We start from the raw sequence: 14,777 nt of genomic DNA on the forward strand, positions 1-14,777 counted from the left end.
AGAGCCTCTGACCTGTGTGACTAACACCTCCACCTGAGTCAAGAGCAAACCCCCCCACCAGAACCTCAGCCACACTCCTTCCACTCTCATCTTAATTACAGCAGGGCGGAGACATTGACATTTTTCTTGGAGTCTGAGGAATTACGTCTATTCTTGTTCTTGTCTGCGTCCCTGTGTGTAAACATTGTGATTGTAGGTTACAGTGCGTAAACGTGGAAAATGCCTATGGAATTGTTCCATATTTTGTGACTCTCACTCTCTCCCTCTCTTTTTTTCTCTTTTTCTTTTTTTTTGCCTTTTCTCCCTTTAAGCACTTTTCCATAAAACGTCTCTGGACCATTTTTTTTTTTTTTTTACCAGCCGTGAAGAGGAGGAGCGAGGGGGTGGGGTGTGGAAGTAAGGGGCGTGTTTTGGTATATAATACCTCTCCCTGAGAAGTTTTGTTCTGTCGCCTGGTCTTTGGGACAGCCTCTCACACATCATCTCAGCCGCACCAACTGGGAAACTAACTCACCTGCAATCTCTCCAAAAACCAAATAACACCCCCCTCACCCCTCCCGACGTTTTTGACTACTGCCATCTGACATGGAGACCCAGCAAAGACACGGACACCACTCACTTTGCCACACCTGCCGGAGGACGGAGAGCAGCAGAATGAAGGTAACCAGAGGGAACAAATAGTTTCATGCGCTCCGGTTTGTGCTGTGCGGGTCTTGACAGACGTCTGGCGGGGTTGTAACCATGTTGTAACCATGAGTGAGGAAAAACACCCCGCTCCGGGCTGAGCTGATGCATTGATCGCATCATTTTTTTTTTCTTTCTGCTTTTTTCTTTTTGGACATCTCTTTAAATCGCATGCAGCAGAGAAAGTTGAAGATGCAGACGTGACATGGAGAGCTGCGGGGAGCTGTGAAGCATTCGTGCAACAGGTTACCTGATAGGAAAAGGAGGAGAAAAGAGTTTGAGGGCTGTCTTTTTTCTTTTGTTTGTTTTTTATTTTTATTTCTTTTTTGGGATTTCTTGATGGTGCGCCGTTCTCTCTGGACTCGGGAGCAGCAAACAGCTGGTCTTTTTTGTCGGCAGATAGGGGGCGGTAGGTCTGAGGGTCAGTGAGCTCATCCCAGGGTGAGCAAGGGGAAAATAAATGCTGAGTCTGGCCTTTCAGATAGTTAACTATCGAGCAGCCGGTCTTGCAACTTTCTGGAGAGTTGTGTAAGAGCGCGTAAGGCAAAGATACCGTCTCGGTTTTTTTCCTCCAGAATAAGCACTTCTTCTCCCAGGTGCGACACAGTGACAGCGGCTGATAACAGTGACGAGGGAGGGAGGGAGGAGGGGGGGAGGTGGACATATGCCATCATTTGTCTTACGCAGTTAGTAGGTCAATACATCAATACGTAGAAACAGCACCTAACAGTGGAAGTCGTACATCTTGTACAATGCGTAAAGAGTGGATCCAACATCTGGCTGTCATCTGGGATTTATTATTCAAAAGATTTTTTTTTTTGTGATTTTTTTTTTTTTAAGATGTTTTATTCAATGTCATCACTTCTGTAATGTTTGCATTTGTTGACCAGATGCTGTGTGTCTGTGTGTGTGTGTTTGTGTCTGCAGGTCAAGAAGATGTCCTCGTCCAGTCGCGCGCTGCTCTTTGCACTGGCCCTGACGCTCTACGTGGTGGAGGTGGCCTCGGCGGAGACGCTGTGTGGGGGAGAGCTGGTGGATGCGCTGCAGTTTGTCTGCGAAGACAGAGGCTTCTATTTCAGTAGGTTCCGAACCAGAAAAAACAAAAAACCCATCACAAGTTTTCTGCTCTCCTTTTCTGTCGAAAGCTTCTCTCTCTCCCTCTCTCTCTGCTGCTGCTGCTCAGACTCGCACACATCTGTTTGGATAGCTGAGGCTATCGCTCTGTCTGTGGCTGCGCGGTATGCGTGTTTGGTATTTTTCTTTCTCACGCGCTCACACGCGCACACAGAAAGCGAGAGGGAAAGAGAGAGAGAGAGAGAGATTATAGCCAGCTGTGTGTGTGTGTGTGTGTGTGTGTGTGTGTGTGTGTGTGTCAAGACCTGGTCCAAGCCGCTCTGTCTGCTGAGTGTGCGCATTCTGCCTCACAGCCCTTCATACCTCTCATTGCATATGAAAGAGCCGGCGAGCTGTGAAGGCACACACGACTCAGCGCGACACAATGGGCCGCTTGTTTACCAGTAAAGTAATAGCACCCCAAGAGGCATACCAGTCACCTCAGCACCAGTGTTCCCAGGCCGGCCGTCCACACTGATGAGTCCGAAGGGGGGAGGAGGAGGGAGTAGGGAGGGAGTGAGGAGGAGGAGGAGGAGGAGGAGGAGGGGGCTGTTTTTGATGTCAGGTTAAGAGGACGGATCATTAACATCAATTCTGATCATTGCTTCCATTGTAATGATGATGGGAATAGCTGTAAAGCATTAGGTGAAGGCATTGTGCTTGGCTTGTTAATCCTCCAGTGGATAAGCTCGTGTTTGCACAGTCTTGTTTGCGACACAACTTCCAACCTTCCTCCTCGCATGGAGAGAAAACCCTCTCTTCAAACAAGATTTTAGCTATTCGCACCTCTGACGGACAGAAAGATCATTGTCCGATTCAGGCCGACATACAGTAGATGTGCTCCCTCCCTCCCTCCCTCCCTCCCTCCCTCCTCCCTGCTGGATCACCCTCTCTTTTCTCTCTTCCTGCAATCAAACCTTGCCTTCCCCTCTCCTGAGACTCCTGCAACACTCTGCTGGGTGCAGGACTTCAAACGAGGCCCTTTTATCGGATGCGGATACTGTTCCCCGCCGTGCAACATGCTAACCCTCCGCCCCTCCGCTGTATTCTTCTTTACCTCCCTCCCTCTCTCCCAGGTCTTTACTTTCTTCCTCTTTTGTTTTGCCTTCTCCCTCTCTCTCTCTCTCTCTACCTCTCTGCCCCTCCTCTTCTCTCTCGCCCTTCCTCATCCTCTTTATCTTTTGCTGACTGGACAAAGGACAAGGTCACAGGAGAGTTTCCATTTTATGTATTTGCTCACCCAAAGATCTGTCTAGGAGCTTAGCTGTCTGTCTCCATCACTCTCCACAGCACAGGGTGTTTACTTGTGTATTCACTCATTAAAGGACTTCCAGATAGCCCTAATCAGATTATCCCCTACAAACAAAAAGATTTGTTGCAGTTGGTCATAGATTTCCTTTTATCCTCTTTGCTCCGTGGACCGCTATGATTGTCGAAAGTAATCCCGCGAAAACAACCTAGATTCATTCCTGAGGCCTTAACCTCACCCTCCTCATCGTCTGTTGTGTTCCTCCTCAGGTAGGCCAACCAGCAGGGGAAACAACCGGCGCCCCCAGAACCGTGGGATCGTAGAGGAGTGTTGTTTCCGTAGCTGTGACCTCAACCTGCTGGAGCAGTACTGTGCCAAACCCGCCAAGTCCGAAAGGGACGTGTCGGCCACCTCTCTACAGGTCTTACCCGTGATGCCCCCACTAAAACAGGTACGTGTCACCGAAACGACAACAACAGCACACCAGTATGGGAAACGCTATCTGTCCTCACATCTCCTGCGCCTCCATTCACCTGTGTTCCTCACCCCTATGTCCTTGACACTGAGTGCAGACTGAAACCCACGCGAAGACAGGTTTATCTTGCTAAATGGTCATTGGTAAGCAGTTACCTTCCATGCAAAGTGCTGACCGTCGTGGAAAACATCAAGACAGTCACAGCACATAATATTCAGGAAAGGGCAGAGTCATACTCACAGACTGAGACAGTGTGTGTATGTGTGTATGTGTGGGAGAGAAAGTCTGTGAGATGGTGGAGACTGCTGGTCCGTAACAAAACAGTGTGTTCCAAGTGTGTGATTATTAGTCACGGAACAGCAAGCTCCCCCGAAAAACTGGCATGCATTTTATTTTGATCCGTGCCGTTAAAAAACACCTGACCTGGCCCGGGAGAGCTTCTCTCTGAAATATGTCACAAAACACGGCGGGAAGCCGCCAAAGCGTTTCAGGTCTTTTTCACTGCGGTCATAAGACCGAGCCGTGGCTGCTTTCCAGACCTCTTTAAAAAAAAAAAAATCCCTCCAACCTTCCTCTAGGCCGGACTCGAAAGACATTTTATGTGAATGTTTCTGTTTGACCTGTTAGAGAATCAGCATCGGTGGCGTTAGATGCGCGAGGCGATGTAAACAAGACAATTAAATAGATGTGTAGCTTCTGTGTGAAATGCAAAAAAAGGAGAGAAGGCTGTAAGGGAATTAGTTGGGACATGTCCCCAGTTTGTCAGAGCAGGGAGAGTTGCTGGGTACAGCCCGCTCTGAGGGCCAGCTGTTCTTTGGCTATTGAGCAGGCCCGGAGTGAATGAAGGGGGATAAACACTCCTCAAGTGGCAGGACCAAAACAAGCCATTCAGACAGAGCACTGGCTACTCACGCATAAATTCTAGCTCTGCTGCTACCACTCCCACTTTGTCTCAATCCCTGGTGCTTCAGCACAACACCTAACGCCATTAATGTGCAGGAAGAGAGGTTTTTGAAATGACGGTGCGTGTATGTGTCGTTTCACTCGGGTCTGTGGAGGTTAGTCAGTTCAGCGGGTCGTTGGGTGAACGACGACGTGCCCCTCATATGAATATGAGGCGAGTGACCGCCCTTCCCTTTGACAGTATGTTAAAGAGGCTGAGCCGAGCACTTGTTGACAGCTTCTCTCAGTCGAGGAAACCAAAACAGGGGCAAGTCGGAGGCGAGGCGAGTCTGTTATGACGCTCAGCGCTATGAGAATGACATTTGATTTCCATTTGACTGGCCCAACAATGACTGAATGTTTTCACAAAATAAACACGGCTTTCCTCCATTGTAATAAGCACTTGCACAGTATCTTATCACTTCTAATGAACTCACTCCCTCTTTTTTCCCTTTTTCCTCTATTTTCGCCTGCACGCCACAATAGGAAGTCCCAAGGAAGCAGCATGTGACCGTGAAGTATTCCAAATACGAGGTGTGGCAGAGGAAGGCGGCCCAGCGGCTCCGGAGGGGTGTCCCGGCCATCCTGAGGGCCAAAAAGTTTCGGAGGCAGGCGGAGAAGATCAAAGCCCAGGAGCAGGCGATCTTCCACAGGCCTCTGATCAGCCTGCCCAGCAAACTGCCTCCCGTCTTGCTCGCCACGGACAACTATGTCAACCACAAATGAGCCCGCTGCCAGCCCTTTGCACAGACAAGAGTTTGGAGGGAGAAAAAAAGACTAGGGGATTATAGCTTTGTCTCTGACGTCATTTCTGTGGCAGTCCTCTTTGACCTCCCCTGCCCTGTCCGAGCCCACCAATCCCTCCCCCTGCTCTCATCCACTACTTCTTGACCTCCTGGCCCTTTTTTCTAATGCCCCCTTCAACCCGACCCACCCATCCTCCTCCGGCACACAAACATGCCTTCACATTCTTCCTGTCTGAACTCTTTCGCTCCCTCTCTCTTTCAGTCACTGACACAAAAGGCACAAACACAAATGATGAACAAAAAGTTAACAATTCGGCTGAATGCAATTCAGGTGGATCCTTAAAGCAAAAGAGAAAACGGGAAAAGGAGAAAAGAAGATGAAAGAGATCTGTGGTTTGCAAGTGTCAAGAGGACACCCAGCGGAATGTTTTTTTGTCCTTGTGGAAGACAACTGAAAGTGAAGAGCAGCTTGCATGAAAGAATCCATTCCACATCATTTTTTTCCTGAGGCAAAAAGAAAATCTCTTAGTTTCTTTTTGTTATTAGTTTGCACCTCTACCTATAAAGGGACTTCCACACTGTAAGGAATTATTTTGTAAAATTAGATTCCTGTTCCAGCACCTTTTGATCACAAACAAAAAGCAGAAAAGAGTCTGCAAAATTGCACATTGCCACGGATTACGTCAAAGTAAAGAAAAAAATGGCACTATTTTTTTATGAACAATGAACGTGTAGCTTAAAAAAATGTCATGGTGCTAGCTTTGGGAATGGACTCAAAGAAGAGGTTGAAAAGCACGTTTTTTTTTCTTTGAATGAATATTAAAACTTTCCGTTTTAAGGAAAGTGTGACTTTTAAAAAAAAAAGGAAAATAAAGGATATGGGGGAGCTCCTGGCAGTGGCAGTGTCAAGGGGGAAGTGTCACTGAGAAAAGAAATGGGCTGTGTTGGCATCGAGGCTCACAGCGAGTGCTAGCGGCTGCTCATCACTAGTTTGCCGGCGTAAGCGGCAAAGGGGGACCTGAGACCCAGTCCCTGTTCCTCCTGTCCCTCTGAGGCTGCCAGACACAGGGAGCAGTGTGGGGACACATATGGGACACCGTGGACCGCCTGGATTGGACAGTACTACAGTTCTGGGACAGGACTTCCTGTTTGCCATGGCTTTGCAGACTGCTCTGACAGGAAGTAACATGGCATGGACAAAGAGCAAGTGGGATAATGATGATTATATTTTATTTTGTCTTTATTCTGTTTTTCTTTTCATATCAATGTTTCAATGAAAAAAAAAGGAAAACCCCGTCAGTTTCTGGTACCGTGACATTCCTGTTTTTCCAAGTTAGGCTTTTTTTTTGTTTTATGGTTTCCATGGTTATTGTTATGATGTTATTTTACAGTTCTAAAGAAAGGCACAAAATTTCAATTCAAAGGGAAAAAAACAGCAATAATGTCAACTAACATTTTATTTTTATTGTATATCAGTAGTATTCACATGCTTTTGCCTGAAAACAAATACTTGAATATATATATATACATCTATATATATATATAAATATAGATATATAATTAGTTTCCAGGGACGTTGTGTTATTTTCCTTTAGTCTGAGCTGTATCTTGCGTAATGAGCCGCCAAGCTTTTTTGTTTGTTTGTTGAAATACAAATAAGGGCACTGTATAAAGGCATTATTTATTTTGTTATAAAATATATTTGAAAAATTGGTCCAAATAATATACGTAGCACTGATGCTCAACTGACGGTTTTATTTTGTATGATCTCTGTTTTTCCAATTGGAGTTGTAAGGCTTTTTTGTAGATGCTTTGTACCAAAAATAATGTCTTTTTTTTCTCCTTTTTTTTCTTTTGCCATAGTTACTTTAAATTAATATTTTAACAGCAGTATAGCCTGGATCGCTTAGGCATGTTATGTCACACAGAAATAGGCACATACTCTGAATACATTGGTCTGCATGGATTTTCCGGGAAGCCTTTCAGGGGTTATCTGTGAAAAAAGGAAAGCATCAATGAGTGACTTTATTATTGGTAAAAAAACAAAAAAAAAATATCTTGTTCAACATTGATTGTACTCAAACCCACTATGTTTCGAAGCCACTTTAGTCTTGATGGCGGGGAGGGGGGGGGATGATCAGTCCTTCATTAAATCATGTCTTTGTTATCGTGCATGGTGTCCTATGGTCTTCTACGGAGCATCTTGCCTATGTGCCAGTGCCACTGATGTTGTTGTCGCGCGTTTGGTTTGTGGTCGTGAGGCCGCAAGCGTCCCGGTCAGTCGTAGATTTTTCGGGGGTTAAGCTTACATGTGACTTACAAACGAGTCATTGTGTCGATGCCTTAATTGAAGGTAATGATGTTGCTATGATGCTAGTAACCATCAAAGGTCACCTAAAGGTCATTGTCTATCAAGGAGAGAGCCTATCATCGTATCACCTCACTGTTCTCATCTATCTATCTGTCTGTCTCTATGGCTGTCTGTCTCTATGTCTGTCTGTCTTTCTTCTCTGCTGGTAGTAGACAATGCCCCGTGATCTTTCGCATCAACAGTACGTGTCTGTATTTGCGTCACGGCGAGGCAAAGGGGGAGAAAAGCAGCGTTGTTAGCCTGCCTTTTTCACCCCTCAAACAATCTTCCAATCATCCATCCATTATGCATTTGATGAAGGGCTATCACGCTGAACCATTTCTGAAGCACTCAGGAAAAAAAACAAAAGAAACAAAACAAGAAAACAATCTATGCTCTCCGAGGGAGAAGTGGAGTAGTTTGCTGAGTGTGAGTGATAATCTTGTTGTGGAAGGGCAGCTGAGGTTTTTTTTTTTACCCGTACCTGGCCATAATGATACAGCTATTCTGTGACAAAACCACTGAAAGCCCATGTCAGAAACAAGGTAACTCTGTGCCACTTTACAGTTTCCTCCTCCTCCTCCTCTATGGTGTCATGCATCGCCCATGAAATGCAGACTTAATGGTTATTTCTTCCTGCTGTGGTGAACAGTCAAGCCAATACTTTATATCTTCTTTCTGTCTGAGATCTCAATTATCAAGGCTCCGTCCTGTCTCTAATTATATTCTACTTCAGTTGTGCAACAAAGCAGGCAGTGCAATTATTATTATTATTATATTATTATTATTATTGTTGATAGTAATATTATTATTATATTTTCTATTTTTATTCTATATTTTCCTGCTAGGACTGCATTCATTCACTATTGTAATGTTCAAACAGGCTACTCTAGTGTTCTTATGAATGGCGTGAAAGACAACCACTTCTTTTCGCTGAATATGAAGAGATATCTTGCCGAGCAAATGGCAACTTTTTCTGTGTCAGTAGCTCACTCAGCCTGTGTGTATTTTATTGATTTAACCTCTGCACGCTAGAACGTCCGAAATGCACAATTCATGTACTTTCATTTTTAATATCAATAAAAAAACATTTTATCAAACATACGAAAAAAGATGTACTGCTTTGTTCAGTGTATATTTTGCCCGTCTTGGATGTGTGTTTCACGCTTTCTCGGCGTGCGGCGAGCTGCTTTTAAAATCTTTTTATATCAATTAAACCTTATGTACCCTGTAAATGATTTATTACATCTTACATCTCCAGTTGCTTTTAGCACCCTCTCGGTTCCTCTCACCCACCCTACCTCCCTTTTCCCTTTCTTTCCTCTCCCTCCTCCATCTCTGCCTTAGCCCACGTCTGTCTCCGTCCGTCCGTCTGTCTGTCTCTCTGTCTCTCTGTCTCCTGCTCTGTGATAAGACCGTGTGTGCCAAAGTGTAAATCAGCACTCACAGAGTGGCAAGCCGGCTGGCCACAACTCCTCAGCCCTTCCTCTCTGCTGCATGCCACACTAAACCTGACCTGTTCTCACTCCGTCTGACACACCCATCCGTACATCCATCCCTCCGTCCTCCAGCGGCTTTGCTAACTACTGGAGCGAGCTCCCACTTCAGTTGCTAAGTTTAGTAGGCGACATGTCTCAAATTATCACATGCATATTCTGAAAATGGCACGACCTTTCATTGTTGACATGCATGCACATACCCAGCCATGAGGATGTCTGTTACCGGGCAGATTTACAGTTTAGTATCTTTGTTCCCAGAATGGAACAGTTTTGGGCACTGGGGTTATCTTGGTGCAGCAGCAGCAGCAGCAGAGTTGTACTGCAGCTCTCAGTTCTGGTTTTAGATTGGCACTAAAGAGTTTGAGCTTCACAGGCAGGACTGGCAGAAATCTGTTCTTCTTTGGCTTTAAGTGCAAAGCTCGACCGAACAGTGATGAGATGCACATGAGTCGCTTCTGGGAAAGTGGAGCTTGTGTACCGTGTTTTATGGTCATAAATTGCTCAATTAAATCACCTCTGCCCGTCTCATGAAACCTTATTGCCCCACTGAGGAGTCCATCCACTTGCATAAAAGAGGGGGAAAAAACACTGCTGTCAAAAAAATATCCCCTTGTGAAAGATGGCTAGAGGCTGCACATGTTCAAACACACAATCGTGCGCATACTGAACGTATATGCAAATCTGCACATATTTCCACCTCGTCCGCCAGTCAATTCTAACTCCATTCCCATTATTGATTAATGTGTTATTAGTGTTTTGAAAGTGTCATTCCTAATAAAACACTTCACTTTCACTGACTCTTTTAAAACAAATTGGCAGGTGTGTGTGCATGTGTGTACATGTGTGTGTGTGTATTTTGCTGCAGCCGCTCTGGGACCGAGCCTGTTCCCCCGCAGGTGTTTATACATAGTATGACTCTCTAGAGCTTGGTAATGAGATCAGGGACTCTCTGGTCCTCAGGGCTCGTCACATCACCGCTGTGCCTGACGGAGCAGCGTCTGGCACAACATAAGTCAACCAAAACAAGCCAAACCGGGCCACGAAGCGCAGAGACTTGTGCTCGTTTTCTCCTGATTGATGTTCAGTCTGATGTTTAAGGTTAAATCTCTTCAAGATCATTAGAGCTGATACCACAGAAAGAAGAGATGTCAATGTAGTAAAGTCAGCGTGTAGGGGGCCCAGTGGTATTTATCTTGGTATGTATGTAATTGTAATGCCAAATCTAAATTCACATCCGCATCTATATGTGGAAGTTAAGCAAACAATCACTATAGCATTATCCTAAATACGTAAACAATACAAAGAGCGCATAAATGCCACCTCAACCTAAACTGGTGGAGCCAAATAAACCATAAACCCAAAACCCACGCATCCATCCCCATCAGAGAGGCCTCCTGAACTGTGGAGCGGAGTGTAGATGTGGGTGGCACAACTCTCCCAGGCCTGACATTGGAAACTGCCAAAGAGCACACTAGAGTTAGTTGTGGTTGGCCGGATGCACGGGATGCATGTAAGGCCAGGCCAACTATTGAGGCACAGGGTTTGGCAAGCCCAGACCATCACAGCCCAGCGTGGCCACACAGGCCAATTAAGACAGGCCTTCTCCTCTCCTTTCTTCTCCTCCCCTCCTCTGTGTCTCTCTCATCTCTCCCTCTCTCTTTATCTCTCACTTTCTCTCTTGTACTCCCTCTCTCTTTCTCCCAATCCTCACAAAGCGTGCTCACACATTCCTCTTTTCCCACTTTGCCTCTCTAATTGCTGTGCGCTGAAAAGAGGGATGGAGAGAGGGGAATGAGATTGAGAGAAAGAGACAGAAAGAGGGAGAATCAGAGGGAAAGGGGGTCATACCAGAGAACCTCTATGGCCAGGACAAACTGTACTGGCCCCCTGGAATAGTCAAAACTCCTGAGTGCGGTGTGCATCTCTCTCCCTCTCTATCTCATTAATTACACTGAAACATAACCGTTTAGCTAATTTCTCCCAAAGAGCTTAATTTCATAATGCAGATATAACTCAGTCGACATCCTCGCATGGACTCCGAGGTGGTTACAGCAGAGCAGGAGCATAAAGAGGGGATTGTGTTTCTTCAGCGCCCCACAAAACTATCTAATTGTTGATTCCTAATCAACCAGGAGCTGCGAGGAGGCTTTTCTCTAATTACGTAACCGTAGTTTCTGACATATTAACACTGAAGTGGAAGTTTTAGCGGATTTTGTGCAAAGGAAGAACTGTTTGAGGACAAGAAGAGAAGAAGGTCGGGGACAGGTGAACTTTTTCCTCGTGCAAAATGAGCGTATTTATGTCGCTTACATGTGAATTTATCATGATTCTTCAATTACATCTGCAAATCTACGTCATGTTTATCGCAGTTTATCATGTATAGAATACAAGATTTGGGCAAACCAAAACAACTCCACAGTGTCAGTGTTTGTCTTTGGTCTTATGTCCGATCGTCTCCTCAAAAGCATGAGAAAGGACACTCACAGCCCACTCGCACTAAACACGGAGCACTTTGGATGCTACATTTGTAAAGTTTTGCAATTTTGTGGCTTTCGGTGTCTTTGTCAACACACCATCGGAGGGTCAGAAGATTTCAGAAACGGCATAGAAATGTGGATGTGACAAGATGTGTGGGGTAGACTTTATTCTGGAGGGCCAGGACAAAGGAAATGAGGTGGTTAAGCCATACAAAATCATAACAAAGGGGGAAGTGGTTTCCAGTGTGGTCACTGGGTCATTGCATGACAATTTCCTCTTACTGGAAAACAAGGGGGTCACAGCTTTACACTGAAATATACTCTGTGTGTGGTGCCGAGACCGCCTGGGCTATACTTATTCACAGGGGTCAAATGTTACCCTCCGTGGCCTTTCACTTTTTAAGGCTTTTTTTTAAAAAAAAACGTCCGCATCTTCTTCCAAAACAATAAAAAATGTAAACATCCGCCCACGCTGCATGCATACATACATTCTCCAGCAGAGGTGACCTTTTATCGCTTTTTTGGCATTTTCTGAAATTCATGGATTTGTTAAAGGCTAAATTTAATTGAAGGTGTTGCAGGAAGAGTGAAGTGGGTGGCAGTAAATGTTTAAAAGCAGAATGCTGCACTTAATTAAACAAGGAGGTCAGCATCTTGTAACGTTTAAGGTTTCTGAGTTTCTAACTTTAACATTATCCAGGTGTGTCCTTACTTCACTCTATCAGGGCATTCATCATTGTTGCACGTCAGTGTCACTATGTCGGGGTCACTGGGGCACTACCTGGGACTACACACACACACATACACAGAAATAACACACACACACACACACACACACACACAGAGGTGCTGCCATTACTGCCATGATCCATTAGACACATTAGAGGCAAGACAGTGAAGGGTGCAGAGCTGAATCTGCTGGACACACACACACAGACACACGGCACTGTTAATGGAAAACTTAAGAGAAATGAAACGTTCATACTGAAGGCAGACAATCAGTGATGCTGGCACTTGTTGTGGTGGTAAAGCAGGCTGCACAATAACCAGGGACACTCCCCTCTATGTTTGAACAACATATAATTACAGATCAGGATAGGAGAGCCCATTCTGAGGGGAAAATAGCAATCTCTCTTAATTACAAGGCAGGCCATGATCCATACCTATCCGTCACTTCAAATAACTCTGTTGGATGACTCTCTGTTGGAGCGGGCTGGCAATATTATTTCTTGTTCAGGTAGAGATAAACAACACGAGCAGCGCTGGAAGGGGCCATCAGCTTAAAAAACTGAGATCTCAACAGGAGACTCATCCACAGCAAGATTTTTTAGTTGCTAAATCCCGAGCGAAACTAAAAACTGGTTGATTTTAAAGAAAACAAAACAGTCATGTGGGAGAAAAAAAACCACCTCTGCTAACTTCTCTTCCGTGTGTTTTTTTTTTTTTTCTTTTTTATAAACCAGATCCCTGTGGATGTTATTATGTGCTTTTGAATGACAAGTGTTGAGTTGGACTTTTGTGCAACAGTTGAGCGACTGCCAACGTGTGTGTCCAGCTGTCATGCTCACACACACACACACACACACACACACACACACACACACACACACACACACACACACACACACACACACACACATACACAGGCTCCAGTCTCCAGTGAACAGTGTCAGCATACAGCTATGGTGGAGGTTCCTCTCTCACTCTCTCTCTCTCTCCGGCTCTCAGGCCAGATGAGCATTCTAGTTATCTTCCCCACATAAACAAGATAAGCTCCATTTCTTTGGCCCTCCGTCAGGGCCCAGGGGTTACAGAGTTCTTTCCTCCTAGTGCGCTCTTTCTCTTCCTCTCCTTGATCTTTTTCCCCCCTCCTTGTTTTTTTCTTACTGCAACTTCTGTTTTTCTTGTTTTGTGAAGACTCACTGCAGTGCGTGAAAAACTCCCGGCTCACAATAAAATTATTGTCTGGTAATGAATTGTCATTTCGCTGTGAGAAACGGTCTTTCTTCCACCACTTTCTCTTTTTTTTTTTCTTTTTTCTTTTGCTAAGAATGACAGACATTTCAGATATCGTCATAGCCCACACAGCAAAACATGCGCGCGCGCACACACACATGCACACACTGTCAGACAAAAAACACAACAGAGGAGTGCAAATATTTGTGAGGAAATTGCTCGAGAAGGACATTGCAACTGTGCCATTTGGCTGCCCCAAACCATTGTCCTCTGAGACTTGCCATGGAAGCTGGCAGCGGTTGTTTGTGTCTGCTGTGCCATCCTTCAGCCCAAGACTGTCAATTTCATTCTCATGCTTCAGTAATGCGGATGGGAAGTTATCCAGAAATGCCACAACTGAAAAGAGACTATGTATATATATGTGTGTGTTTGTGTGTGTGTATTTTGTGTGTGTGTGTTGGTGTGCACTTAAATATAATGGCAGTGCCACCAGTCTGGCACACAAGAGATGACAAAGTGTTCTCTGTGAAAAACCCACACATATACTCAAACGTACACAAACATAAACAAACGGGCATTGCATACACAAACAACAGCATGAAAGCACACGTGCATACGCAAGTTACGCACATTTAAATATGCACACACATACGCACTTAAACACACGCACACATTTGTGTTTCACGGAGCCCCTGCTAATGATGGGTGGCAGTATGATGTTTGTGTGCGTTCCAAAAGAATTGGCATTACTACTTGGGCCAAATCAGCAGCCAACAGCAGCAGGCTATTAACAAAACTGTTTCTTTGTTTGCTTTTTTTCCTGTTTTTTTTCTTGAGAGGCGCCAAGCAATTAATGGTCTGCCTATGGGAGACCAGTAAACTGTGCCACAGTGGAAAACATATGCACAATGATGCAAGACATGATGGAAAAGAATAGATGATATTATGACTGGCCGGCATTCATCATCCTCGTCTTTTTTTAACGGGACGGAGCAAAAGAGAAGAGCGTGTTCTGAAGCCCGGCTGACATGCACAAGAGCTAGACGTACTTTTTGACCGTCGTGGCCGGTGTTACTGAGTTCAAAGCCTCCGAGCAAGTACAAGGATGAGAAACTGTGTGTGTGTGTGTGTGTGTGTGGTGGGTGGTAGGATTACCATGTTGATTTAATCTCCTTCAGCACTTAATAGAAAAAGACACAACTTGGAGGAGACCTTTAGTGCCTTCTTTCTTAGCCAGGTCTTTCTAGGAAAAGAAGGATTTTTTTCTTAATGGTGCAACATGAGAT

General features: G+C 45.0%; 1 protein-coding gene across 1 annotated transcript; it reads left to right on the plus strand.

Moving 5' to 3' along the window:
* The first annotated feature begins 447 nt into the window (after positions 1-447).
* igf2b (insulin-like growth factor 2b) lies at positions 448-8,659 on the plus strand. The gene is made up of 4 exons (XM_073472435.1): positions 448-660; positions 1,612-1,762; positions 3,316-3,497; positions 4,950-8,659. Exons 1-4 carry the CDS (start codon positions 586-588, stop codon positions 5,187-5,189), a joined length of 648 nt encoding a protein of 215 aa, XP_073328536.1. The 5' UTR covers positions 448-585; the 3' UTR covers positions 5,190-8,659.
* The last annotated feature ends 6,118 nt before the right edge of the window (positions 8,660-14,777 follow it).

This window comes from Pagrus major, chromosome 8 (genome assembly GCF_040436345.1).
Source record: "Pagrus major chromosome 8, Pma_NU_1.0".
Taxonomy (NCBI): Eukaryota; Metazoa; Chordata; class Actinopteri; order Spariformes; family Sparidae; genus Pagrus; species Pagrus major.